The sequence below is a fragment of the Leptonychotes weddellii genome, chromosome 9, assembly GCF_054177405.1.
Source record: "Leptonychotes weddellii isolate Sample4059 chromosome 9, ASM5417740v2, whole genome shotgun sequence".
Classification (NCBI taxonomy): domain Eukaryota; kingdom Metazoa; phylum Chordata; class Mammalia; order Carnivora; family Phocidae; genus Leptonychotes; species Leptonychotes weddellii.
Genome location: NC_138377.1, coordinates 28,128,471 through 28,155,258, shown reverse-complemented (window position 1 = coordinate 28,155,258; position 26,788 = coordinate 28,128,471). Strand labels below are relative to the sequence as shown.

At 49.5% G+C, this 26,788-nt stretch overlaps 1 protein-coding gene across 4 annotated transcripts in view; it reads left to right on the top strand.

Annotated features, from left to right (window-relative positions):
• Positions 1–25,265, top strand: part of SUSD6 (sushi domain containing 6) — a 93,214-nt gene extending 67,949 nt beyond the window's left edge. For all 4 annotated transcript variants that reach the window (XM_081830343.1, XM_081830346.1, XM_081830345.1 and 1 more), the window contains exons 3-6: positions 13,731–13,928; positions 14,925–15,063; positions 18,588–19,015; positions 21,181–25,265. In XM_081830343.1, the coding sequence (XP_081686469.1) occupies positions 13,731–13,928; positions 14,925–15,063; positions 18,588–19,015; positions 21,181–21,206 (791 nt within the window). In that variant the 3' untranslated portion in view covers positions 21,207–25,265. The remainder of the gene's footprint in view (positions 1–13,730; positions 13,929–14,924; positions 15,064–18,587; positions 19,016–21,180) is intronic.
• The last annotated feature ends 1,523 nt before the right edge of the window (positions 25,266–26,788 follow it).

Sequence of the window (26,788 nt, the reverse complement as noted above, 5' to 3'; positions counted from 1 at the left end):
GGTTTTATGGATTTTTATCCCCTTTTCTCATACATGAAACACCCTGCCTGCTTTTTTGGTTGGTATGGTGGAGCCAGATTCCTTTGTGCATTTCAGGCAGAAAGAAGAGGAGGGTCAGAGGCAGTAGTGATTTTCTTCTGCTTTTAATCTACTCCTCTGCCCCTTCATTGACCCATTGACCCTTTTATGGGCAAGTCCTTTATCTCTCAAATAATTAGCATCTCAGTAGTTTCCTAGCAAAGTCAAGGTAATTTAAATAAAATTGAACTTTATAATACTGTGTCTTTCCGTTAATTTGCAAGCGCCATCTTCCAAAGCGTGTAGTGTTATTTTTCCCAGTCCTCTGTTCCAGGCGGGCATAGGGCATTAGCCTGGACATGAGAGCGCATGCATGCAGGCACAATGGAACCCATTGATTTCTAGCATGCAGCCGGTGCAGAGAGGTCCTGTAACCCCAGCTGTTAGAACCAGAACCTGGGAGCAGCTGCCTTCTGAGACCCAGTCCTCTGTGGATAGGCCATCTGCTGCCATGCGAGTGAACTCTGGGAAAGAAATTGACCAAAGGACATCTTTGTGTTCCTTTTCTCTGCTCCAATCCCTCCGTTTCTTTCCTAAGCCCTCCCCCCCCCCCCAGCAAGTTTAGGAAGCATGATGAATCTGTACCGGAAAACTCACATGGTTTTCCTCTCTGTCCTTCCCTGTCCCCACTCCACCACACCAGTATACCCTGCTCCATTGAAAAATAGTTTCCACAGCAGGCAGGCACATTTATATGGCTGGCTTCTTCCGCTGCATTAGTTCTAGAGAGCAGGCTTTCGTTTTATTTTTAGCAACATGACTTAGCATTTTAGAACTGGAAGGGTCCTTAAAATCTCATTTTATGGAAAAGGAACCCAGGTCTTCCCTGTTCTGGTGCCAGCCTCATTTTCTAAATGTCCAGCTGTCTCCTGTTAAACATGGGATCTCCTGCTGCTTTCCACACACACACCTCTTCTTGCTCCTCTCCCTGTGCTGGTGCTGTCGTCTCCCCGTCCAGTGTTCTTCCCACTCTCCTTTATCCCATGGTCACAGTCCTGCTTTCCCCAGGGGTAAGAGTTCTAATACCATTTGTTCCATCCTTTCTGATCTCTTCCTCGTTAGAATCTAAGTCCTTCTTCAGAACTTCCTGTCGCATGCCATATTGATTTCTAATGTGTGTCCATTATGGTTACTTACTAGACAGTAAGCTCCCAGAGAGTAGGGCCTGCACCTTTTTCATCTATACGTTTCTTCCACCCTCCTTCTCCTCTTGCCTGCCACAGTGCTTTGGGACTTAGTAAAAACTTGTGGAAAGAACAAATGGATGAATGTAATCCTCACATGAACTCTAGGAGATAAGCAGAGTAAATATTACTATTACTATAACCTGGTTGGGGCTCCTTATCTATGTCCTCAAAGAGTCTAAAGTCTTCAGGAACAGAACCATATATTATCTACTCCTGAATTTCTAGCACCAACCTGGCACATTGGTAGGTATGTGTTTAATAGATATTTGTTAAATTACTGAAGTATAATTCCTATTAGGAAAGTGAAACCCAGGGAGATTAAGAATCAACACTTGTAAATGTTTTTCACTCTCTTCTGGGTGAAAGTTATTAAACCCGTTTTTTTTTTTTGAAGACAAAAAGTTAAAGGGTATTTTCTCTTCACCTGTGTGACATCTGGACATAGTTAACTACTGACACATAGAATGGGTGAGGCTGCAATAGGCAGTATCTTCTGACCAGGAATCTTGGACTGGTCAGTCAGAAATGACTTGGCAGACAGAGTCAAGGGTCCAAAGGCCAGGAGAGGCCAGGGGGGTGACCGGAGCACAAGCCTCAGCATGATTAATAAGAGCACAGTTGAGATTCTGCCGCTGACTCTGACCTGGCCCAGACTTCACTAGTCTGTTTTGAGGCTGCTCTGTTTAAGTGATCAAGGAGTCTCAACACTATGCTAGAGCCTGGCTGGTAAATACACAGGCTAAATCAAAGGGGAGGCGAGTCCTAGTCTTGTGGAAAAGCACCTTGAGAGCCTTGCGCCCTGCCTTTGACCTCACAGTGGATTTTAGTGGATTCCCGTTGTTTTTAAAGTTTCTTAAAAGAGGCATAAATACGGCCTCAGAGAAAAGCAATTGGGAAGGATTCACCTCCTGTGCCTTGGAGGAGGAAGGGAGTACCCTGTGGCAGGCAGCCTCTCCATTGACCTCAGTGGCCCCATCTGGTCCAAAACTTTAGAAAGACCCAAATGTCGAAAAGTGGAGAAGAACAAAAAACTGTTGGGAGATCTCATTCGACTTCTCATTATCCTTATCAGCTGATGGTAGCACGGGATGGTAAGTTCCCTTCCTAGGAGGTACAAAGGAAATCAGGAAGGCTTGATAAGCTGCTTTTCCTGTGGTGGCCCTGTGAGATAGAGTGGTTTAAGATCAAGTGTTTCAAGAAGAGAATCCCATCCCCCACAAGAGAGAGGAGGAAGAATATCCAGATCATAACTGCGGATTCCCATCTACCTATATGCCCATTGTCACCATGTGCTAAGGTTGTAAAAGCTTTATTACCCCCACTCTCCCTAAATAACAACAACAACAACAACAAAACAAACTTTTTCCTTGTATATTTCCTGTCCCTGTCTTATGGTAGAGTCAGGCCCGACTTGAGCCCCCACAGAATGTACAGGGCCTACTTCATGGTGTGCCTTTGTTAACCTTAAAAATAAAAGTCCGTTATTTTACCAGCAAAAATGGGTTTACTCAGGAATAACAGAATTGCAATTTGGGACATGCAAATTATGGCAAAACCATAGACAAGTCCAACAAACAAAATAGAGGAACTTTATTTTATGGAGGAGGAAGTTGGGAGGGGTTGTTTTGAACAAAAGTCCATTGGAGAAAAGCAAGAGTTCAGGGTGATGACGATTTCTCATTGACTGAGTTGCAGGGGTAATCAGTTTCTTGTAGGAGATGCAATATGCATATTTCCCTTTTGGAGCCTGTAATTGATTCTTTACATTGAGATGTTCTGCTAGGGGTCTTTGGCTGATAGTTCTTCTGGTAATGGACATTGAGTGGTAGGGCTATCCATTCCATCCTCCCCTTCTAGCATCTTGAGTCTACTTTAGTTAGATTTCCCTTAATTTTCACACCTCAGACTCACAGTTACACCTTATATGTCACGAGGAAACCCAGTTACATCTTTCTTCAGAAAGACCATTCAAATCTTTACCCCTCAATTACTGGTGTTTTTCAGGGAACTATGGTGTTTTGTTGGTGGATTTAGTCCATCACCTGCTCTCTGTCACCATCTGTAGTTAGAGTTTATACCGATTATTTCCTTTAATTCTTTGAAGTTGGGTAGGGTCTCGGTGAGTAGCAGTGTCCTTTTGAGCACCTAGGAGAAGCTGACTGCTGCCTGACTCACTGTTCGGTGGCACATGGCAGAGGCTGATTATTTGGGGCTTTGGCAGAGATGCCCCAGTGACCCTCTGTTTCCAGGAGCTGGCCGAAAGTCAGCCCACTGTCTAATTCTAATTCACCTCCTCGTTCTGTGTTTAGTGACAACCTTCCTTTCACACATCCTTCTAGGAAGATTTGCATTCTTAGCAGAAAATGCCCCCATACCTTCTCCTCTTGCAGCTTTGGTAACTGCAGTCCCTAAATAGCTTGCTTGTTGCATTTAGAGATTAGTGAAGGAAACTGTCTTGCCTGTTTTCCCACTACGCCTGAAAAATGTGGGCACACTTGAGACAGAGCTGAGTCCTCTGGGCACAGGTAAACTCCCCTGTTCACATTCTTCTCCAGAAAGGGATCACTGCAACTTTTGTCAGTCATACCCGACCCCCATGTTATACCTTTGAAGGTCTTGGGGTAAATTTTTCTGCTTGCATCTGTAATCAAAGAGTTTCTCTGTAAGAGGGAGAAGGGCAAACCAGAGTTTGAATCCAGACTCGTAATGCTTAGTAGCTAGGTAACCTCAGACCATTACTAAATTTTTCAAAGCTTCAGTTTCTTCATCTGAGCAAACTGAGTATTCTACCACCTTCCTGATAGGACGGGAGAATTAAATAGGACGGCAGCTTTAAAGTGCCCAGGGTGGTATCTGGTGATACATGTATATTCATTCTCTTCCTCTCTTCTACCTCTACCCTGTTGGACAACAGAAATCATTAAGTTTGTCTTAAATTTAAATTTGTGTTTCTTGAAGGCCTACTGTGTGTACTTGGCACTGTCCTTGGCATTAGGAGTTACCAGTAGTGTTAGAAATGAAACCACAACTCTGATCTTTGTGCCTGAGTCTAGCCCTGCTTCAAACTCCAAGCCAGCCCGCTAATTATCGCCTGCTTATCAATTACCCTTCTGGAGTTGGACAGTGTCTTAGGCAGCAGATGGGGGCTTCCTCCAGAGCACTAGCCTGCATCCTCTCGGAGGTGGGGAATTCTGAGGAGGGAGAGCAAACACATGTGTAGCTCAGTGAGATGATAGGGTGAAAGGTGAGACTGGGAAGTAGCAGTTGCTGAAAAAAAAAAGAAAATTAAACATCATCTGCTTTCCCTTAACCCTTTCATCACTACCCCTGTCAAGGGGTGAATGGTAACATTTGTTCATGCACATGGAATGGCCTGGCTCCCTAGCTCTGCTGTCCTCCCTCTGTCATGTGGGCTGTGCTCTGTAGGTCACTGCACTGGGTGACTCCCAGGCCTGGAGGGAATAGGATGAAGGCCAGTGGTCCTCCTGGCTGCCCTTCTTTTAGCAGTCATGACAGTAGGAGGGCAGGGGGTGGGGGGCACTGCCATAGCTGGCAGCCTCTTCCCCTGGGTCCCTGAGCTTCGAGAACAGGAGGAGGTAAGAGGGTAACAGGCCATATGGAGGCCATTTGTCAGTCAAGAGAGCAGCCCAGGCTGCTCTGCTGAGAAGGCAAATGGGGAAAGGGGCTGGTGTTACTGAGCTGGAGCAAGGGGAAAGCAAAGAAAGACACCCCCCCCCCCCCGCAACGAAGTGCTCATCCTGCTCTATTCTCTGCCTGTCCTGTCTCCAGATAGCCAGACAGTCCTACAACAACCTTTTTTCTTATCTTTGCCAGAACCTTTGCCCTAACCCATTCCAAAAACCAGAGGTAAAGGTCTAGTTTGCTATGTGAAAATGAATGTAAAGTTTATCAGTTCCTGATATGTGCCAGACATCATGCGAGTATCTTTTAGGTAAGCAGTTTTGTCATTCTTTTAAAACACTACTTGTGGGTGGGAATGACTGTCAAGGAGTAAGGCTCGAAACAGTTCAGGCAGTTGACAAGGTTGCAGATTGGGCCCCTGGGTCAAACCGAAATTCATCTGGCTGACATCCAAGACCATGCTCTGACCTGTCCTGGCCCTGATCCTGTCAGGTCAGGAGTACATTTTCATGGTATATACCAGATTTAGAGAACATGAGATGTACCTTGCAAAGGTATTCTCTCTGCTGTTACCTCTTCTTGCCTCATGTCAAATCAGAAACTATATGGCCCTTTGCAGTTAAAAACATGACAGTACCTTGAAATGGCAGAATTTTGCAAGTCAGAGCAGTTTTCTACTAAGCATCTACTGTCCGCCAGATTCAATGCCAAGATCTGGGGATAAAAAGAATGAGCAGAACACATACTTGCCCCGGGGCCTGGGTGGGTGGGTGGGCGGGCGGGTGGGTGGGGTTAGTGGGGAGGTGGGGAAAGGACTGACCTGTGAGGAAGTGATTGTTGCAGAACCAACAATATGGTGGTAGTTTATAGAGAAGAATGAAGACATTCTGGGAACAGAGGAGGAATAATAAAGCTACTGTTTATTGAACACTTAGTGTGTGACAGACCCAGTACCAGGCGCTTTACCTGTGGACTTGTGATTAATCTGCACAGCCACCCTGTCGGTAGACATCTGTACTTTAGGATCCCTATTTTACAAGCAAGGGAACTGAGGAATCGGAAGATGTGCCCAAGCGCACACGGGGGATAACCGTTGGCAGTGTGACTGCCCTGCTCACATTCTAGACCCATGCTGGTGAGCGTTACCCTGTGCTGCTTTGTTCTCCCTGGCAGTGCTCTTTGGAATGGTTTTTCTGGAGCAGGTGACCTTGGGACTGAATCTCCAGCGATGGCTGGGGTTCCAGCTGACACATGTGCTTTCAGGTCAGGGTTCCCGGCAGAGGAGAGAAATAGCACTTCTTCTTTCAGAACAACTGAGGGCTTTGCTGGCTGCTTCCAGGTGCTAGGAGTTTCATGTCTGCGGCAGGGTGCAGTGAAGATGTTCCTCCTCATTGGCTCTGAAGCCATGGCTTGCATTTCCCCTTTCCCGTGAGGTGGAGGGAGGGAAGGAGGGACCCAGACCCAAGACAAGACTGACAGGCTCTGAAGCCAGTCCCACTTTTGAGTTACCCGTCTGTCTCCTGTCTCCTAGTGCAGGGCTTCCCCTAGGCCTCTCTCAGGGAAAATGGGGGTGGGGGCCTGGGAGGAGCAGTAGAGGCAGCCTAAACCATGGGTGGTGGGTTTCCCCTTCTTTCTCCGCCCCAGCCCCAGGGCCACACCCTGAGCTGTGGCAGTCGCCCTCCCCCAGCACGTGGGAAGTTCTCATGAGAAAAGGGATCCCAGCTGGACAATGGCTTCCTGTCTGAGTGCTGGGAAGGTTTGTCTTAGAGGAGAGGAAGGTTGCAAATGGCATGAGAAATTGTCTCTTCCCTCTCGCTGCCGCCCGTTTGAGACTTTTGACTATTTGAGTGGGGGGCCAGGAAGGCCGAAAGCCAGGGAAAGCCAGGGACAGAAGCAGCCCTTGGGTATCCTTGAGTAAGTGAACTCCTCTTGCTGTCTCCCTGTTCCTACTACGCAGCTGAGGCAGGAATCTGCCCAGAGGGATGCGGGAGTTTCTGCACAGACAGCCTGCTTCTCCCCAAGTGCCTCACACCTTATCCTCTATTTAAAACCACCATGGCTGTAGAACTTTGATGAAGGAACCTTGAGTAGGTGGTGAGGCCAGCCACTCAAGCAACTTAAGACAAATTTGCAAATGTCAGAAGAAACCTCAGAGGTAACCTGGTTCGTGTCAGAGAGACCACTGTCCACAGGCAGTACCCAGACTGTTTGTTACTGGGCTCCCTTTCCAGGGTGTGGGTATGGGAGGAGAAAGTGGGCTCGGAGACCCTCTGTTACTGCCTGGTGTCATGGAGAGGGAAGTCAGCCTTCCTGGGTTCAAATCCTAACTCTGCCCCTTTCCTGCTTGGTGCCCTTGAGGAAGTTTCTTAACTTCTCTTCACTCAATTTGCCCATCTGTATAATGTTGTAATAATACATTTCTTACAGGGTCTTTGTGAAACTTGAATGAGTTACACATGTAAAGTGCTTGGACTGGTGCTTGGCATTTAGTAGATGGTCAATAAATGTTAATACTGAGATTTTTAAAGGCGGCCTCAGAAGAAATCTTTTGACTATAGTCAGATGTGATCACTACCACCCCCCCCACCCCTGCCTCTTTACATTTGTCTGGAATGTCCACTCCCAACTTTCTTGGGAGGTTTTCATGAGAGAATCACCTCCTATTTGAGCTAGCCTTTTCACGCTGTAGTAGGCCTTGTCCTTTCACATACAGAGCAGCTAGATGTTCCAAAAGCTCCAGGCCTAGTGTATCGGAGGATGAGCCACAGAATGGAGCCTGGGAGCCAGAGTGCCTGTTGAATCCAGCATCGTCATTTACAAATGTGTGATTTGCGGCAAATTTCTCAACTCAGTTGAGCCTCATTGTTCTTAGGAGAAAATAATAGTACCTGCTTCATGTTAAGAGCTCACAAGAGTGCATGGCACATGTAATATGCTGTCTATTTGCAGTAATTATTACTTTCCTTGTTTTATGTAAAGAAAAAAAAAAAAACCAAACCAAAACACCAAACCGTACATTTGAATACCCTTTTTGTCTGTTTTTACCTTGCTTTTTCTCTGGCTCTGCTCTTAACCCTTGAGGGCTAGAAGTAGAATTGGACCTTCACATATCAAGAAGGAATTTTGAGGGATGCCTGGGTGGCTCAGTTGGTTAAGCAGCTGCCTTCGGCTCAGGGTCCTGGGATCGAGCCCCATATCGGGTTCCCTGCTCAGCGAAGAGCCTGCTTCTCCCTCTCCCTCTGCCTGCCACTCTGCCTACTTGTGTTCTCTCTCTCTGTCAAATAAATAAATAAAATCTTTAAAAATAAAAAAAAGAAGGAATTTTGAAAGAAAGCATGGCAACAGTGCCTTTTAAAGCAACCTGCAGGGCTCCTCAGTGCCCAGGGCTACCTTTGTCCACATCTGCTGCTTCACCTCTTATCTCCTGCCCTGGGCCGTGGCTCTGAACCCTCTCCACTGCTTTCCGGTCCCCAGAGGCTTCCTCTGGCTCTCAGACATGGACTCTTCCCCACGATCTGTGCTGTCCAGGACAGTGGCTCCAAGCCCCATATGGCTACTGAGAGCTTGAAGTGTGGCTAGTCTGACTTGAGATGTGCTGTTAAGTGTAGACTTACTAATGAAAAGAAAAAAAACATCAAATATCTCATTAATAAATTTGTGTATCGATTACATGTTGAGATGTAGTCACTAATGTATTTTACATATAGTAGGTTAAATAGATTATTAAAATTAATTTCATGTGTTTCCTTTTACTTTTTCAGTGTGGCTACTAAAAAATTTAAAATTACCTGTGTGGCTACATTATATTTCTGTTGGACAGTGCTGTGCTAGATATGTGATATCCATCTGTTCCTTCCTCCCCTCATTTTTTTGATCCTGTTTCTCTTCTTTGCCCAGGGGTCTCACCTTCCACCGGTTGCCACCAGTGCTCAGATGAGTAAGAGGTCTCTGACAAGGACAGCCCAGGCTAATAGAAAAGCTAACCTTTTAACACCTCCTTCTTTGATTTACATTAGAGTTGGATGCATGTGAGTCTGTCCTCTCTAAATTGTTAAGCTTTTTGTGGGCCTGGTCCTGTCACATGGACATTTATGGCCCTCCTAGGGTGGCTTGTGGGGAGAGGCGAGCTCTGATCCTTTGATGGAATTACAACCAAATAGGGACATTTACAGTACCACCTCCAGTGGTGTCCCTGATGATTGCAACTGCTGCGTTTGTGGGCTGGGGTTGGGGGGAGGGAGCTTTTTCTTCTCCCCTGAATTCCCAGGAAAGCTTTTCTCTGGCCATCCTTTCTTTGGTTGCCTTGATTAAGCACCTACTTCTCTGTGCTCAGTTGTGTTCTAAATGTTACTCCTCTCATTTAGTCTAAAGCATTATTTCAAACCCGGGAGTGAACACCGACAGTTTCTTAAGCCCTCAGTCCCTGTTTGGGAGTATGGTTTTCTTGATAACCAACGTCAGCCAGAAACCTCTTTTGTTGAGTCTTTTTAAAATGCACCAGGTAGGGGCGCCTGGGTGGCTCAGTCATTAAGCGTCTACCTTCGGCTCAGGTCATGGTCCCAGGGTCCTGGGATTGAGCCCCACATCGGGCTCCCTGCTCGACGGGAAGCCTGCTTCTCCCTCTCCCACTCCCCCTGCTTGTGTTCTCTCTCTTGCTATGTCTCTCTTTGTCAAATAAATAAAATCTTAAATAAATAAATAAATAAAATCTTAAAAAAAAAAAATGCACCAGGTATTTAAATGTCTCTTTCCCCTCCTCAAGCTGGCCTTAGTACTCCCTACTCCCCACACCTGATTCTGCAGGGGCTCAAGTGCTTCTTCAGTTTTTTAAATTGAACAGTTTGATCCTGGGCCCCTTCCTGGAGCTCCCTTTGATTTGCTTGTTACAGAATCTTACAGAGTTTGTTTTGTTTATTGCCTCTTTCTCCTAAAAGGCTGGTCCCCAAAACAACAAAAGCAAAACCCATTTAGAAGGGCTGATCGAGGGTTCTTGTTTTCTACTGAGGGTTTTAGGCTGCAGTGACTTGGAGGTGGAAGGATCAGCCAGCTTATTTTGCATCTTCTACCCCATCTGTCCCCTCCCAGCTGGTTGGATGGCCTTTCGCTGAATGACTGCTGTGCGCCAGGCACTCTGCGGCCCCTGAAGAATTGCCTCGCTGCTTCCTGCATGCAGTGGAGACCTAAGGGGCTGTAGGAGATAATGGAAAGCAGAGAAGGAAGCTAAGGAGAATTGATTGATTTTTTTCCTGTATAATTTCTATCTTCTGGCTTTCCCCCTCTTTTTTTAAAATTATGCAGCTTTGCCAAATCAGATGAGTTCATTGTCTTCTTGAGGTTGAGAACAGAGCTCGAAACTCCCGGACCTAGGGTTGTCAGAGAGAGAGCCCAATGCACAGATTAAGTCAGCCTCCCGCCCAGAAGGGTGGCTTCCAGAAGCCTCTGGATGATTATTTGCTCTTCCTGATGTTCTTCCCTTTCTTGTTAACCCAGGCATCACTGAGAGGGTCCTCTCAAACACCTGCTCTTTGCCGTGACTCTCCCACTCTGCTGTTGGGGCAACAGGGCCATATTTTTTTCTTGTGTTCCTGGTGTCTTAAAATGACCTTGCCTCTACCCACCCACCCCCCTTTTTGTTTTTACTTCTACAGCCTCCTTACTTTCTTGGACCTGGGGCAGCCTCTTTGCAACGCTGAGCCCGATGTATTTAGCTTGTCTCCTTTGTCTGACCGTCATAGGTAACATAAAATAACCCGTGTGCACTTATCTTACCAGGCTAACATTGCTGTGCTGTTGACATACTCTAAGGCTCCCTCCAACTCTGTCCATCTTTGATCAGATTCAGCTTCTCTTGTAATTCTGCCCTTCTTGAGAACCCTCAAATGCTCCCCTTGTCCTTTGAACATAGTACAAACACCTTCTGTTGCAGTCAAGGCCCTCTGCAAGATGGTTTCATTGCTCGGCACTTTTTCCTGAATTTTCCTTATTGTATTATGCAACCCAGCTAGCTGGGGCTGCTTGATATTTTCTAGGCTTTACTTACACTTTCCTACCTCTGCATTTGCTTAAACCGTCTTCTGATCAGATAAAGCTCCCACTTGAAATGCTGCCCCCTCATGAACCTTGCCTAGTCTCTCCCACACAAGATGTGGTCTCTCCTGCTTTGTGCTCCCTGTCTTGTGGCACTAATCACGTTCTTTGAGGTGTATTAGAATGTCTATGTGCGGAGTATCTTTGGAAGAATATTAAAGAAATGGGTGCAGTGCCTTTGAAGAGAGGAACTGAGTGACTCAGGAACAGGAGAGGGTTTACTTTTCACTGTACACCCTTCTTTTTGAGTTTTATATCATGTGTATGTATGTCCTATGATTTTTTTTCAGTAAAATTATTATTTACATAACAAAGATCCACTCTAGAAAACATTGGGGAGTACATTTATAACCTCAGAGGGTACGTTTATAACCCCAGAGAAATGTCCTTAAGACACAAGACCCAGAAGCCATAAAGAAAACAACTTTTAAAATATATGTGTATACTTGTCATAGCCCTCTTTAGCTCCAAGTACCTGAAGTGCTTATCTTTTTTATCCTTTTTCAGAGCAGAGCACAATGACTCCTACATAATAATAAATAATAGTTGAAATGAAATGAAATTGCCAAGTCACTTCTTTGTAGACCTCACTCTTTTTCACTGATCGAATGAATGCTGGGTGATCTCCAGGGTTCCTCTCATAGATTCCATGCAGATGTGGGCTTTATGGGCAGGGATACCAGCAAAGCGGGAGTGGCTTTAGAATCAGCAGCTCTTCCTCTGAGACCATCTTTCCCAGCACACTGGACCTGTGAGTGGGTCCTGCCTGCTTTTTGGAGCTGCCCTGGAGTGCTCAGCATTATGCCTCGGAAATGCCCCAATTAGACACAGTCCTAGGAGAGCTGGGGGATCTGTGGCAGGCTTGTTGCCCTGAACAAAAGAAGGAAAGCGTAAAGAGCAAAGCCGTTTGTAGAGGTTTCTTTGGAAATCCAGCTGGCCAACTCTTTGAACTAGTTGGCCAAAGTTGCAGGAGGCACCAGAAAGGAGTGTGGTGGGTCTGTCCCCTCCTGTTCAAGACTTTGGGGGAGGTGGGTGGCGTGGGAAGAATCTGGAGAAGGCATGTCCCTAGAGGGACTGGGGGGCTTATTTGGGCTCATCTGTTAGTCTCAGAGAAGTTGCCCAGATCTCCCCTGTGGATCCCTAGGGCACTCACCCTGGCATTATCTTCTAATAAATCTTTACAGTTGAGTCTTTTCTCCCCACCTCAGCAATAAGCAGCTTGTAGGCAGGGAGCCGTCATCTCTTTTTTGACGTGACCCCATCCCCTCCCCCGCCACCTGGCTAGCTGGCAGCTTGCTTATTAGCAGTTTGCAGGTTGAAGGGAAGTGGTATTTGGTGAGAGACTGTAAGGGCATCTGTGTGCGAGGAAGTGGTGGGCAGGCCAGTGAACAGGAGAGGGCACAGTCAAACTCCAGGTCTATTAGAAGAAGTGGGAAAAAAAAAAAACCGCAGCGGTTCTTATTTTCATACTGATATTCTTGTGATAGTCAGGATAGGGGCAGGGTATCTGTCAGCAAAATCAGATGTCCTTTGGAGACTTTTATCTTTCTTGTATTAGTATGGCTTTTGGAAAGTTGAAGTTCGTGGTACCTGGCCATCCTGCCAGCGTGTCTTCTCCCCCAGCCCAGCCTTCCAAACAGCACTTCCTTTCGTGCCCCTGCTATGTCCCTCCCCTTACGGCTAGACACACCCCACAATCCATTCTGCAGCGTCTGTCCAGGAGTGGAAGGGCAGGCCATGGCGTCAGAGTCCCCCTTCTCCTCGAGCTGCTCAGACCTTGCCGCTCATCTGATTTATTACTACACCTTATCAGTACCAGGGTTCCCATCACAGTTGGGCTTCGTTTGCCATCCCCCTGACTGACCTGTTTGAAAGGGAGGTAACCTTGACATTCACACTTCTTAAAGGCCTGCTCAGCTCATGGGGTAGAAGCAGTGTCTGCAGGTGGAAAGAGCACAGGTCTTAGAATCAGAAGAGTCGACCAGGGAGGTCTGCCCTTTACGCTGCCATACGCTTGGCTACAAGTCATTGAACTTCTGTGGGCCAGTGTCCTCATTGACAAAGGGGAGTCATAATACCTATCTCCTGGAGCTGTCAGCATAAATAAGATAGGAGGTAAAGGTGCTTTTAAAGCTAAACAGTCCTACCTGAACAAAAAATGCAGGCTTTCCTATGGGATAGAGACAAGCGCTGGCAATGACCACTCCACTCAGGAGGTAGGGGCTGGAGAGGGGGCCTGGGAATCCATCAGAAATCCCCTGCCAGGCCATGAAGGCACATTTTCATCACACAGTGGAGTCCTTGCTGGTATTGATGTTGGAAACGGGGCTAATGTGTCTCCTGCCCAGGCTGACAGTATTTTTACCACCTTTCACTCTGATTCACTGTGTGTCTCAGTAGGTTTTATCAAAACCGTATTATGTGCTAGATCTCTGTGAGTTCACAACTTTGTCATAGTCTGTCACTCCCTTATGGATTCAGTCCTCTCAAGGCACATGCCGAGGGAGAGGGGCAGTGTTGCAAGCAGCCAGACTTTCCCTGTGGCTAGCGTGCTTCCCTCTGTCATTGGCAACCTGAATTTCCAGAGTTTGGCCAACAGCCTTTCCAAGGGAATGACTCTTGCTTCCTCCTGTGTTGCCCCTTGAGGCTTGCAGAACTATCCTGCTCAGCGTCACGGACAGGATTCCCACTGGAAAACCCCAGCACTATAGCACTGTTAACTGTCTGTCTTTGCAGTGTGCTCCCTGCCCCCGGAGCCAGAGAATGGCGGCTACATCTGCCACCCCCGGCCTTGCAGAGACCCCCTGAATGCGGGCAGCGTCATTGAGTACCTGTGTGCCGAAGGCTACATGTTGAAGGGCGATTACAAGTACCTGACCTGTAAGAATGGAGAGTGGAAGCCAGCCATGGAGATCAGCTGTCGTCTCAACGAGGGTCAGTCTGACAGATGGGAAAGGGGGTGCTGCTGGGGTTCTGCTTCCTTTCACCACGGGCAGTGGTGCCCACTTCCTCCAGAGCACCTGTGCCGTGGGGCAGGATAGTTCCTTTGATGCCCTGTGGCCTCCCTTCCTTTGGGATTTCAGGTCTTTGTGCAAGACATCTGGGGTTGCTGGTGCGTGTCCCACTGCAATTCAGCTGGGCCACCAAGGGGCTCGGTAGCTTTACTGAGGCATCTGTTCTGCTATGTAAAGTCCCTCTGATGCTCAGCATCTCCTGTTTGCCCAGCCAAGTGCTGGTGACCTTTGACCATGTTCTGCTAATACCTTCTGGAGTATCTCTTTTATATTATTTTTCTTTGAATGGAAATGGACGATTTTGTTATAGAGCTGCAGTCCAGCTGGACAGAAGACCTCACCCTCACCCCCTCCTGCCTCCTCCTGTTGTGCATGACAGGAAAATCCAGCTGCCTGCAGGAAAGCGTCTGTCATACAGCCGTCTTTGTGCTTCACACTCGGGCTCCAAGACCATGACAACCCAGGGAAGGCTGGGGACCGGCCTGAGATTTACAACTGAAGTTACAGGATCTTAGAACAAGGGGTTATTACAGCCTGGTTCTTACCAGTTTCCCTGCCATGTGGGGGAAAGATGGGCGGGACCTCGGATGGTGGAATGCCGTGGCCATGGAAGTGGCCGATGTCCACCAGCCTGCTACTGAGGGCAGCGTCAGAAGGGGTTCATACAGGTCAGATCTCTAGGGGTTGGTGAGGTTAGGAGTGAGATGGCCCTCACAGGACTGAAGTGAATTTTAGGTTTTGGAACAGGGTAGGGAAACGGCCCCTTCCCTTGTATGTAAACACTGCTCCACACGTCGACTTCTAAAGTGGCCCCAGCCGTGGCACTGGGCAAGGAACCTTGGACAAGATCAGCCGTGGGGTTCATGTGTTCCGGGTCTGGGTATGACACACTTCTGACAATGGTTTATTTCTGTAGACAAAGATACCCACACGTCCCTCGGGGTCCCCACGCTGTCCATAGTGGCTTCCACTGCCAGCTCCGTGGCACTCATTCTCCTCCTTGTGGTGCTGTTTGTGCTGCTGCAGCCGAAGCTGAAGTCGTTCCATCACAGCAGGTGAGCTTGTCGGGGGGAGCGGCGGGGGCGCTGTGGGGGCTGGCCTCTGACGGCACAGGGGTTGCTGGTGAGCCCGGCAGCCTCTTCTGCTGTGTGTGCCCAGGGGAAACGGGTGGGGGCAGGGGGGCTTCCTGTGCGTTCACTCCTGGATATGCCTGGCCCTGTGCTTATCACTTTGCACACATTAGCTTAATCCTCACGGGAGCATTGCAGATAAGGAAGCTGAGGCTCAGAGAGGTTAAGTCAAGGTCATCCCTCTAGATGATGACCGCCTGGAGATTTAAACCTAAATATGTCCAACCCCCGAGCCATGTCATTTGCCCTACATCGGTGGTTCTCAAAGTGTGGTTCCAACGACATCAGCATCACCTGGGGGCTTGTTAGGAATGAGAATTTTCAGGCCCCACCCCAGACCAACTGAATGAGAAACTCTGCGGCTGAGGCCTAGTGACTTAGTTTCTTAAGTCCTCCAGGTGACTCTGATGCAGGCTCATGTTTGCGAGCCACTGCCCTGTCCCTCTAGTTCCCAGTCCTGCTGCACAAAGAGGCATCTGCTGGGAGTTAAACACAAACACCAACACCTGGGCCTCTATCCCCAGACATTCTGATTAATTTGTTTTGGAGTGCGAGCCTGGCATTAGTGCTTTTTAAAAAACTTCCCCAGTGTCCTAACGTGGGGCTAGGATTGGCAGCCACTGCTCTATACCGCACTAGAAACAGAGGAAGTAGGGGTTTTGCCTGCCTTTGTCACTTTCCTTCTTCCAGTTGAATGCGTTAGCCACAAGTCATCCCAGACTGGGTAGATGAGGTGGGGGGTGGGGGAGAGCAGATGGTTGGGGGCTGGCCCTGCGTGTATCCCTTAGGAGGGACTCCACTCCAGGGCTGTCCTGCCTCTGTGGTTGCTTCGCTTGGCCCAGCAGCCCCTCTTTCTCCTGAGAATGGTTTGTGTGCACTCACAGCCCTTCATCAGTCACTGTTGCCATCCACAGGCGCGGGGGAACAAACAAAACTGTGTTAAATAAAATGCTTCCTGGTCTGGAATTTACAGACAACGCCCAGGCTAAGTTGAATCCTGATGTACTAGGTGTGATTTTTCTGTCTCCTTTTTATATTTTGTTTGGGGGAGCAGGTTGCAGCTATTTTTTTTGAAGGTTGTTAAAACAATTAGTAGAATAAAGAGGATCTGGAGGGAACTGTTTACTTAAAGAATCGGCTATTTCCACATAAAGTCAAGCTGATCTACTTGTCATTTCATCCAAATTAGGGAGTATTTTTCTCTTGTAGTTATCTGGTAAGTGTGTTAAAAGTGATGGGCTGATTTTTCCTGATTTGAGTGGAAGAACGATTTGGTTTTTAATATGGGCTCTGTTTAAATTTTGTACTGTGTGCACATACTATATTTTAAACAAACAAAAAGCATTTTGAATAACAGAAGTTAAACACATACCAGAATGCACACTGCTTTCTATGCTCCCTTGCTGTCAGTTTCCCTTCCTTCCAGAAACCTCCATGCATTTCTTTTTTTTTTTTTTTAAAGATTTTATTCATGAGAGACAGGGAGAGAGAGAGAGAGGCAGAGGCAGAGGGAGAGGCAGGCTCCCCACTGAGCAAGGAGCCCGATGTGGGGCTCGATCCTAGGACCCTGGGATCATGACCTGAGCCGAAAGCAGACGCTTAACCATCTGAGCCAGCCAGGCGCCCTCTCCATGCATTTCTGAGTACCACTTCTGTCATCCTCATTGTCTGTGCCATTTGAATTGGGCGGCACAGATTTTATCTGCAGCTACAGGTGAGGAACTTGAGAGCTAGTGACAGCAGTCCAGTCCTCGGCGTTCTGTGTCTCATGTGATGCACCGAGGAGGACACACAGCACAGATGACAGTGTTCCGGGCAAACACTGACTTGGGATCTTAATCCCAAGGAAACAATTCAGTCCAGATTGTGGGACGTTCTAGGAGACGACCAGCCTGGACTCTACGAAAAATGTCAGTGTCGTAAAGGAAACTCTATAGTGGACTGTCCTAGGGGAAAGGAGATGAACTAGGACTAACTGCAACGCATGATCCATAATTGGATCCTCAAGGGAAACAGACAAGACAACAGCTGAAACAGATCTCTTTTGGGGTAGTTGGGAAAATTTGTATTACGGTCTTACACCATGGTTCAATTTCAGGGATGTAATGATGTTGCAGTTATATAGGAGGGGAGGTTTTGGGAGGACTGTGCCAAATAATGTTTTATGTAGCAAAAAGATAACTTGCTTTCAAAATGATTCAGGAAAAATGTGTGTGTGTGTGTGTGTGTGTGTGTGTGTGTGTATCAAAAAGTGATCTCAAAAAAGGTGCTTGCATGAATAAATCTCACACGCATAAAGTTGAATAAAAGAAGCCAGATACATGTACACATACACACACATGCATACATTCATTGTATATCCCATTCGTATCAAGATCAAAAATATGCAAAACTCAATTGTGGTGTTGAAGGGTTCATGTTTAGGCAGTAAAACTATTGAAATAGAAAGCAAAGGAATGATTTTCTTTTCTTTCTTACTTTTTTTTTTAAAGATTTTATTTATTTGACAGAAAGAGAGACAGCGAGAGTGGGAACACAAGCAGGGGGGAGTGGCAGAGGGAGAAGCAGGCTTCCCGCCGAACGGGGAGCCCGATGTGGGGCTCGATACCAGGACCCTGAGCCGAAGGCAGACGCGTAACGACTGAGCCACCCAGGTGCCCCAGGAATGATTTTCATGAAAGTTAGGATAGTGGTTACTTTGGCTATGAGGAGGTAGGAGATCATAGCGACAGGAACAAGGGTGTCTGGGGATGCCGGCAGCATTCTCTGTCTTGACCTCAGTAGGTGTTATACCCCAGTTACCTTTGGGATAAAACAAGCTGTACATTTTTCTATTTTTGTGTGTTGTTGTGTTATAATTTACGTATAATTTTTTAAGTTAAAAAAAAGCTAAGTCAAAACAAAATTTCTTAGATTTCAACTCCAGTGTCTCATTTCAAGACCACAGTGCTGCTTCTCCCTCCTTTTTTTTAGAACCGCTTTATGGAGATTTAATTCACATACCATAGAGTGTATCCACTAAAGTATTCAGACAGTATGTTCACAGACATATGCAAGCATTATGCTCTTACTTCCTACCTGTGCTGAACGATGGCATTATTTTTAGGTCTCTAGGTTCCTAGGTTTTGCACAGGACGAGAGAGGGCTGGGTGCCTGTGTACCCAGAGGGTAAGAACAGAGTCTCTGGAAGCAGACGGAACTGGATTCACATCCCAGCTCCCTCCCTGACCAGCTGTGTGACTGGGCAGGTTACTTGACTTCTCTGAGCCTCATCTGCACTCTTGGTGAATCTGTACCCGATAGGGCTCAGGTGAGGGTTCAGTGGAATAAAGCGCTTAGTGCTGTGCCTGGCACATTGTAAGTGCTCAAAAATGGTCGGTATTGTTGGTGTTACGGTATTTGTGTGTGTATTTTAATTCTTCCTCTGTCTTTTCCTCCTCTGGCTGCAGGCGCGACCAGGGGATATCTGGTGACCAGGTGTCCATCATGGTGGATGGAGTCCAGGTTGCGCTCCCGTCCTATGAGGAAGCTGTGTATGGCAGTTCTGGTCACTGTGTGCCACCTGCTGACCCCAGGGTGCAGATCGTGCTGTCAGAAGGGTCTGGGCCCAGTGGGAGGAACGGGCCAAGGGAGCAGCAGTTGCAGGACCAAGGGGCCTGTTCCTCTGCGGGTGGAGAGGAGGAGGCCCCAGGCCAGTCTGGACTATGTGAAGCCTGGGGCCCTCAGAGCTCAGAAACAGTGATGGTGCATCAGGCAACCACCTCTTCCTGGGTGGCCGGCTCAGGGAACAGCCAAGTGGCATACAAAGAAGCCCCAGATTCGGAGAACAGTGACATACAAAGCCTTTTATCCCTCGCATCGGAGGACTACACAGATGGTAGGTGGTCTGCACTGAGCATGAATTATGAGCCTCTTGGCGGCCTTGCGGGGAGTGAGGAAGGACTGAGAGCCTCTCTAATAATTGGGTATTGGGGGGGCAAAGGAAGATAATACCTGGGGGATTAGCCTACAAAGTAAGGTCTCACCCTCAGCTCCTGGGGGGTGCTTTGGGCTCTGTATAGGAGACTTTTGACTGTTGTCTGTGAATCTTGATAGTTTGGAGTTTCCAAAACTATTTGTGGCCACAGGGCTGTGCTAAATCAAAGGGAGGACAGCTTGTTGGAGGTGGGAGCGGGGTCTGTTCTCCTGTTATAATTTTTATGTTCCTGAAAGGATAAGAGTGACAAGGAGGTATGGGGTCACATTACAGAGAAAACGAGCTGGTCTCTCTTCCAGGGCATTCAGCAGTTTCATTTGAAACAGGAGTATGACACTCCTGTGTAGTCGGTTCTCTTGCATTATCTCGGTTAAACCTCACAGTGATCCTGAGAAGTAGGTGTTATTACCATTCCTACTTTACAGATGAGGAAACTGAGGCCAGAACGTATGTCACTTGCCCATTGGTAAGGGGCTGAGCTGGGATTTGAAGCCGGATGGATCTGGCTCTGAAGCCTGTTTATAACCCACAGTGCCATGCTGCCTCGCAGGTGACTTCGGGTTCTCTGTGGCAAGCCAGTCGTAGAAGGAAATGGCCACTTCCTGACCTGTCTGCCTTTTCTGGAGCCTGGAGAGTTGAATATTGGGATTGACCCAGTCACTTTAAACAGTATCTTTACATGAAACCCCAGTGTGGTTCAGGATGCAGCCTAAACCTAGCTGTTTCCCTTTGGACAGGGAGGCTTCTGCACTAACCAGGCTCCTCGGAAAGCCAGCGTGGAATCAGTGTGCCCTTGGGAGTCCTGGACCCAGTTAATGTCTGAGGCTTAGAGTATCTGAAAGCAAAGAAGTTGGAAATTCTTGAATGCAGATCACGTTTAGGAGTTTCCTGAAACCAACAGCATGCCTTCTTTTGGTGGGATAGAGAGCTAGGAAGGGGTCGCTACACAGTTGACCCAGATCTAAAGGTGGAAGCCAGTGACCCCGTGGATAGCCAGCTATACATATTATGTGTCTGCACTTACTGACACCTGACCCAAGTGCACTTCTCGGCCCTTACTTTTCTCAGGAGCCTTGATGGTGCCTGCTCTTTTCCCTTCTTCTCCTTGCTACCTTGCTTTGTTCTGTTTATTGAACAAGCATTTTTGAGAACCCGTCTTGCGCCTGGTGCTAGTTAGGTTTCTGGGGGGATAGAAAGTAAGTTGAAAGCTGCTCTCTGCCTGCATGGATGGTCAGTCGTTTGGGAAGATCAGGCCTATATTTGAGAAATAATGGAACCAGGAGTTGTAGGGTCCATGTCAGAGTGAGGGCCACAGAAAAGATACAGTTTCTCCAGCTCGTTGCAGTCTGACTGAGCCGTCTGCACCTGATGGCCCGGTAGGAAGTCAGGACCTCGAGGCATCAGTGTAACCAGGTGGACATAAAAGGAGACCAAGACCCAGAGAGAAGTGAGTTACTCAATATCACACAGCTGGTGGATGGCCGTAAGGAGGAGGTGGGACCTAAGCAGGGCTCCGCAGCCTTATAACGTGAGATTAAGGATAGAAAGAGAAGCAACTAGACCAGCAGAGTCAAGGCAGAGAGGAGGTCCAAGGTAGTGGGACCAGAGGGGATTCGAATACTAGACTGAACATTCAGATTTTATCACAGAGATAGGGGGAGAGATGAACAAGGAAGGCCTGAAGAAAGGGCTGAGGGGTTTAGACTCATTAGAAGTCTAATTTTTTTAAATTAATTTATTGATTTTAGAGAGAGAGAACGTGAGTGGGGGGAGGGGCAGAGGAAAAGGGAGAGAGGGGGGAAGAAGCAGACTCCCTGTAGAGCGTGGAATCCCATGTGGGGCTCGATCTCATGACCCTGAGATCATGACCTGAGCTGAAATCAAGAGTCGGACGCTTAACCGAGTGAGCCACCCAGGTGCCCCTGAGTGAGGCATTTTATTTCTTCAGACCAGGGCCTGCACGGGGACCCTGAAGTGGGATCAGGTGTGCTGCAGAGAGAGCCCCCCCCCCCCGCCCCCCCCCCAGCAGGGTAACCACTGTGCTTTCCTGTGTTCTCTTCCTGCAGATATCCCACTGTTGAAAGAAGCATGAGCGCTGTCACGGGCCTCTCCTCTCTGCAACGGTCCTCTTGTCCTTCTGCCCTCTCCTGGGGTTTTGAGCGCCCTGTACTCCAGCCACCCTACCCGGATACCTGAGCTGCCACCTGTGTATCTGTGTATCTCTGTATGTCTGAGGGCCTCCAGGCCCGCCTTGCTGGAAACTCGAGGAAGAGTCTCGCCATCTGCCTGCTGGACAGCTGGAGGAACTGGCCTTTTGCCTAGCCTGGCCTTCCCATCTGTGTCGGGGACATATTTGAATGTGCTGGACTGAGCTCTTCCTTTCCCAGGGCCCTCTGGGTCCCCCCCAGCCAGCTCTCTGGCGGCAGACCCCACCAGCCTGCGCGGGCCTGAGAGCCGCTGTGTTTACTTGTGCCTTCCCCCCAGCCCCTCCAGTTCCCCTGTCAGGCGGGCTCGTGGCTGTCCTGCAAGCCTTAGTGGCTGCCCCACGGCCTCTGCCACACAGGGGGCTGGGACTGGGGCTGGGGCTGGCCTCTTACCTCGGAGGGCTGGCACCGCTGCCCTTAGCAGGGGCAGATCCAAGCGTGGCTCTACTTAGGGCAAGAATGTGGGTCCCTGGGCCTGCCCTTCGTTGACACCGGTGGCACGTTTCTTTGGCTGAGGATGGAGGATGTGGGGAAAGCCATGCCAAAGCTATGCCAGCGCCCAGCTGTCCGGCTCCGAGGTGCTGGCTCCTGGCCCTGTTGAGTTCCCAAGAAGCATGGAGAAGATCCTGAGGGAGGGAAGGAAGGTGGCTGATGACGGTTGTCTTCCTGAAATGCGAGTCCTCACTTCCACGTTCAGCACTGGCCTTCCCGGCCGTGGTTTTCTCTGTTTCGCTGGAGCGTGAGGGGAGGTGGCCTGCTGCCTCCTGGGTTGGATCCTTGGCAACCTCCGCTTGCTTGCTGCCCACAGGGCCCAAGGTGAATCACCGCTGGGACGGGAGAGTTGCTGAGGTGCCGCGGAATGCCCGAGTGGCCGCTGGCATTCGGGGCAGGTTGCCCCGTTCTGGGTTCGTGGTGACGCAGGGGAGCCTGAGAGGCACAGACCGAGTCCCCAGGCAGCTGCAGGCGGCTCCAGCCCCGGTCCTGAGGGTCCTCGTCACCACAGTCACGTGCCTTAGTAATTGCGCCTGGAAGCGTGCTGCTGCTCGCGCACCGCTGCTTTTCCTCCTCGTGTTTCCCCTGCTGCCCTTCCACATGTCACAGCGGACACAGGACTCCCTGCTCCCCCCTGGCACCTGGGCGAGGGGCTGAGAGCCCTCGACACCCCACCTCGCTGGTCTGCGGTGGGTGAAAGCTCGCCAAGCAGCCTGGCCCTGGAGCCCTGCCGTCGAAGGGGGTGGGCTCTGCACTCCCCGCTGCTCTTTGGGGGGCTCTCACTCTGCCACCTGTGGGTGCTGACCAAGGCTGGGGTGGCAGGGCTCAGGCAGGCTACTGCCATCCTCAAAAGATGTGGCATTGAGGAATGCTTATTTCTGTTTTGTTTTTGAAGCACTGGGGCTGGGAGACTTGTCGCTGACCCCGCTGGCACCTCTGCTTCTCCCCAGGCCGCTCTGTTTGGGGTGGTGAGAACAATAAAGAACCCAGTTTATTTTCAGTACCTGACCTAACAGGGTAGCTCCAGGCGTGGGCGGCCGCCAGGTTAGGGGAATGGCCTCCTCTCGGCCTCCTGCGTTACTCTCTCACGCACTTTACCGCCCGCTCCTTCCCAGCCTCCTGGCACCACTGTAGGCTTCCTTCGCTCAGGGTAAGGGCAGTGCCTGCTGGGCCTGCGGGCAACCCCCTTCCTCCCTCCAGGAGCCGGCTGGTTCCATATGGAGCAGGTTGGCGGAGATGCTGGAACGCAAGCCTCCGAGGGACCTGCAGACGACTGGGGGGCCTGGCCTTGGCCTCCGAAGAGGCCGTTGCCGGAGCCGTGCCTCCAGCAGTCGCTAGCACTGGGCCCATCTGGAGGGTGGGGTCCCTATGGACCCGAGTTGCCTCTTCATGCACGGAGGGGTGCCCTTGTCTTCCTCCAGAAAAGAAAGCAGGGACAAATGGTGGAGGGATCCAAAGTCTCACTGTTGGGCTTGCAGCCTAGAATATTTTTTAAAATGGAAAATCTTACCCTTTTTTTATACCATTACTCTGGGTTTTCCCCCCTAAGAGACTGCACTGTTTGTTTTGGGTTTGTTCAGCCACATAGGTGACCGGCTTAGCCCTTGGGAAAAAAAAAAAAAATGAAAAGCCTTTCTTCTGAAGCCTTCTTCCACCTCGCCCGCCATTAACACCATCCTGGGGATCACAAGCCCAGACTTGCCTACCTGGTAGGAAAGAAAGTGGATAAGTGGGAACCTAGTGCACACACACTCCCTTACCCCCTCTCTCCCCTCCCCTGCGTCATTGGCTTTGCTGAGGCCCCCCTCCCACGTCCCTGCCCCCGGGACCCCCTGGGCCTCCCATTCACCTCGCACTTCTCTGGAGCAGTTTCTTAGCCATCAGCCAGGTGCTGCTCTTTCTAGGGCTTCTGGGCTTTGTCCCTTTTAAGGGATTAGGGACTCCACAGCTGCCTTGCGGTGGAGCCCGGCGGGAGACAAGGGCTGGACAAGGGCTGTGGCAGGGAGCAGGTCATTAGGCGGGAGGCTGCCAAAGGAGCCTAGAGCAGGTGGGAGAAACGCCCAGGGCCTGGCTTTCCAAGGCTCACCTCTAGCGGAGTCCAGCAGAGGGCTTGTCCAGGAGAATGGCCCGAACCAAAGGACTAAAAGTGTCTTTTTGCACACATGAGCTGACTCAGTGCAGGTTTTATATTCTGGTGACTTGCAGTCACGTGCCAGCGACTTTCAAGGGCCAGTATGTGGTGAAAATCGCTAAAGATTTCTGTCCCTTTCAATGCCTTAGTTTAGCAGATAGGCTCTCTGTTTTGCTATTTCAGAATTTTGTGTGCTGTGTTCCTGTTTCACTTGTGTGAACTGTGAAATGGGCTGAATCCTAGCCACTTTGCAAGTTCTTTTGGCTTTACAAAGCATTTCAATGTGCATTCTACTAACACTCCATTTGCAAACAGAACTTAAGCTCATGTTGTCTTCCCCATTCATCCCTTCCCCCTCCTCCTCTCCCCTTCCCCCCCAGCTTTCAAGTTCTTTGGAGAAGCCTGATGGCAAGACAGACAAAGGTAGACTTTTCCTGCTTCTTTAGTGCTGGCACAGGGATCCCCAGGCGCTCGGCCCCTCCCCTCCCGGTTCTGCCTGAGCTCTCGAACCACCTGCTTGCCACACAGCAGTGTCTCTTCTGTTTGCAGGGAACACCGTCACATAGAAAATGGGATATGCTGCAAACACTTCTACATCCTTGCCTTTCTTTCCTCCTTAAAAGAGAATAAAGGACCCAGAAGGGAAGTGGTACACAGGCTTTACAGTGTAATTCCGGATGTGCTTGCTGAGGACAGTGATGCTGGGGACTTCTCTCGGGGTTGCTGCTTGGGGCCCTGGCTCTCAGTAGAGGGCCAGTTGCTCCCGGTGCCCGGGGAGGGGCTGAAAGAGGTTTTGCTTGGCAGAAGCATGGACCGAGTGGTAGAGTAGCTGGTTCCCTGGACAGGGAAAAGCAGCAGGCTCAGCTTTGCTGGGAAGCAGCTCCTCTTAATCTCCAGTTGAAAACCTAATAGAATTTTGAATGAAAACCCCCAGGTTGAGCCCTCTGTCGGGCAGCAGAGCTAACTGGAGGGCATGTAGGGGCCAAGCACTCAGATTGCCAAGCAGAAGGGGAGATGGACTCGGGTTGCATGGCAGCCCACCACACCCTGCCCTGGCTTCTTATCACACCACTATGGAATCCTTTGCAGAATGGTACTCCTATATAATGGTTTCAAACGACACATGCATCATTGACTGTGTGCAGGATGTCACTCAATCAGTTTGGGTTTGCTTTATTTTATATATATATTTTTTGGTATCCTGTACATTGCAGTGGGTGTGAAGATAGTATTTTAATATTTGTACAAAGTTTAATTTAATTTTAATTGTTCTATGTATATAACTGCATTTCTAAATAATAATTAAAAAAAAGGTTCTTATGAAGGCAGTTGTGAGAGATGTGATCCTTCCAGAAAGTTTTTGTAGAAACCCGAGAACGAAAAGAGTGCATGTGGTGGGAGCTCCTGATGGGATGAAGCGCCAGCTCCCGGGCGGGGTGTCTAGCAGGAGCAGACGGGACAGGGAGTGTGCCATTCGGGGAAGAGAGAGCACAGGCCTTGGTGGAAATAGATTCATGTCTCTGCAGAGGTCCTCAGTATGTCAGCCACTGTGCTGCGCTGGGACTCCGAGGAATCTCTCCCTTGCCGGGAAGGCGGACAGTTCCAACAGCATGCCTCGATGATCACGGAAGCTATGCCAGGGGACAGTCAGCAAACATCCTTTAGATGGATGGCAAGTAAGCTGAAATGCCAAGGGCCCGCACAGCCAGGCTAAGGGGCAGGACACCACACATGTGCCGAAAGCAGGTGCAGCGGGGAGAGAAAGAGGAGTGGGTCTCAGGGCTGAGGAGGGGGGAGAGCGGCAGAGGCCAGGTGGCCCTGGCCATCCGGGCCCTCCGAGTGAGGAGTGGGGAGGTTTGACTTCGACTTCATCTTCTGCGCGGCTCGAAGTGCTTTGAGCAACAATGATTTAGTGAGCTCCCCTTTTCCAGGGGGAAGCTCTCCCCATCTTTTAAGAGGGATGTTCAGGGCGACAAAACACTACCGGAGAGCACGTAAGAAGTTGTCGGTCTTGGGAGGAAGGCAGTGTGAGCAGCTAGCAACCCCCTCTCTGAGCTGGGGAAATGGAAGGCACGGTCTGGGGAGGGAAAATGACGGAGTTCTCAGGACCAGAGGGCAGAGCGCACACAGGTGGAGACGTCATCCCCACGTAGGAGAGGCCGACCGTATCTGAGCAGCTACAACAGGTGGTAAGGGTGTGAGAAGAGGGAAGATGGGGAACTTTGGGATAAAAAAATCAGGCCACTCTTGAAGTTGCCCTGGGGATGATTAATGGCCAGGGTATGTTTCTCTGATACTTAGGGTCAGGTGGGAAAACGTTTTAGGAGCATCGTGCCAAGTCTCCACCTTTGTAGCCCCAGTCCTCAGGTCAGGTCTGCACAAACATCACTGCCCTTCGTTGCAAGGAGGCGAGGGGACGAGCATTTCACCAACTTCTCAAAGTCGCGGTGAGAGTAGCGGATACGTAGAAGCGCTCCCCCTGTAGCAGGCAGAGTTCTGCGCACTCGTGTGTGTGAATCCCGGAGCCACACAGCGGGCTCTACAAGGCCAGTGTTACGATCGCTCCGAGCTCCAACGCCCATATACTGACACTGAAGCACAAAGAAGTGGATTAACTTGCCCGAGGTGGGGCCGGGAGTGAATTCAAACCCAGGCGGTTCTGTGGAAGTGATCTCCTCCCTGTGCTGTTCTCAGCCCAGCAGCCGGACACGGCCCACCTCCCAAGGCCCTCACCGCCCTCCCTCTGCCTTTCAGTCTCTGTTCCAACCAGTGAGCTTCAGGCAGAGGGAAAAGCAAGGTCATGGCAGGGAAATGACACACGGTTCACTGGGGGACACACGACAGACA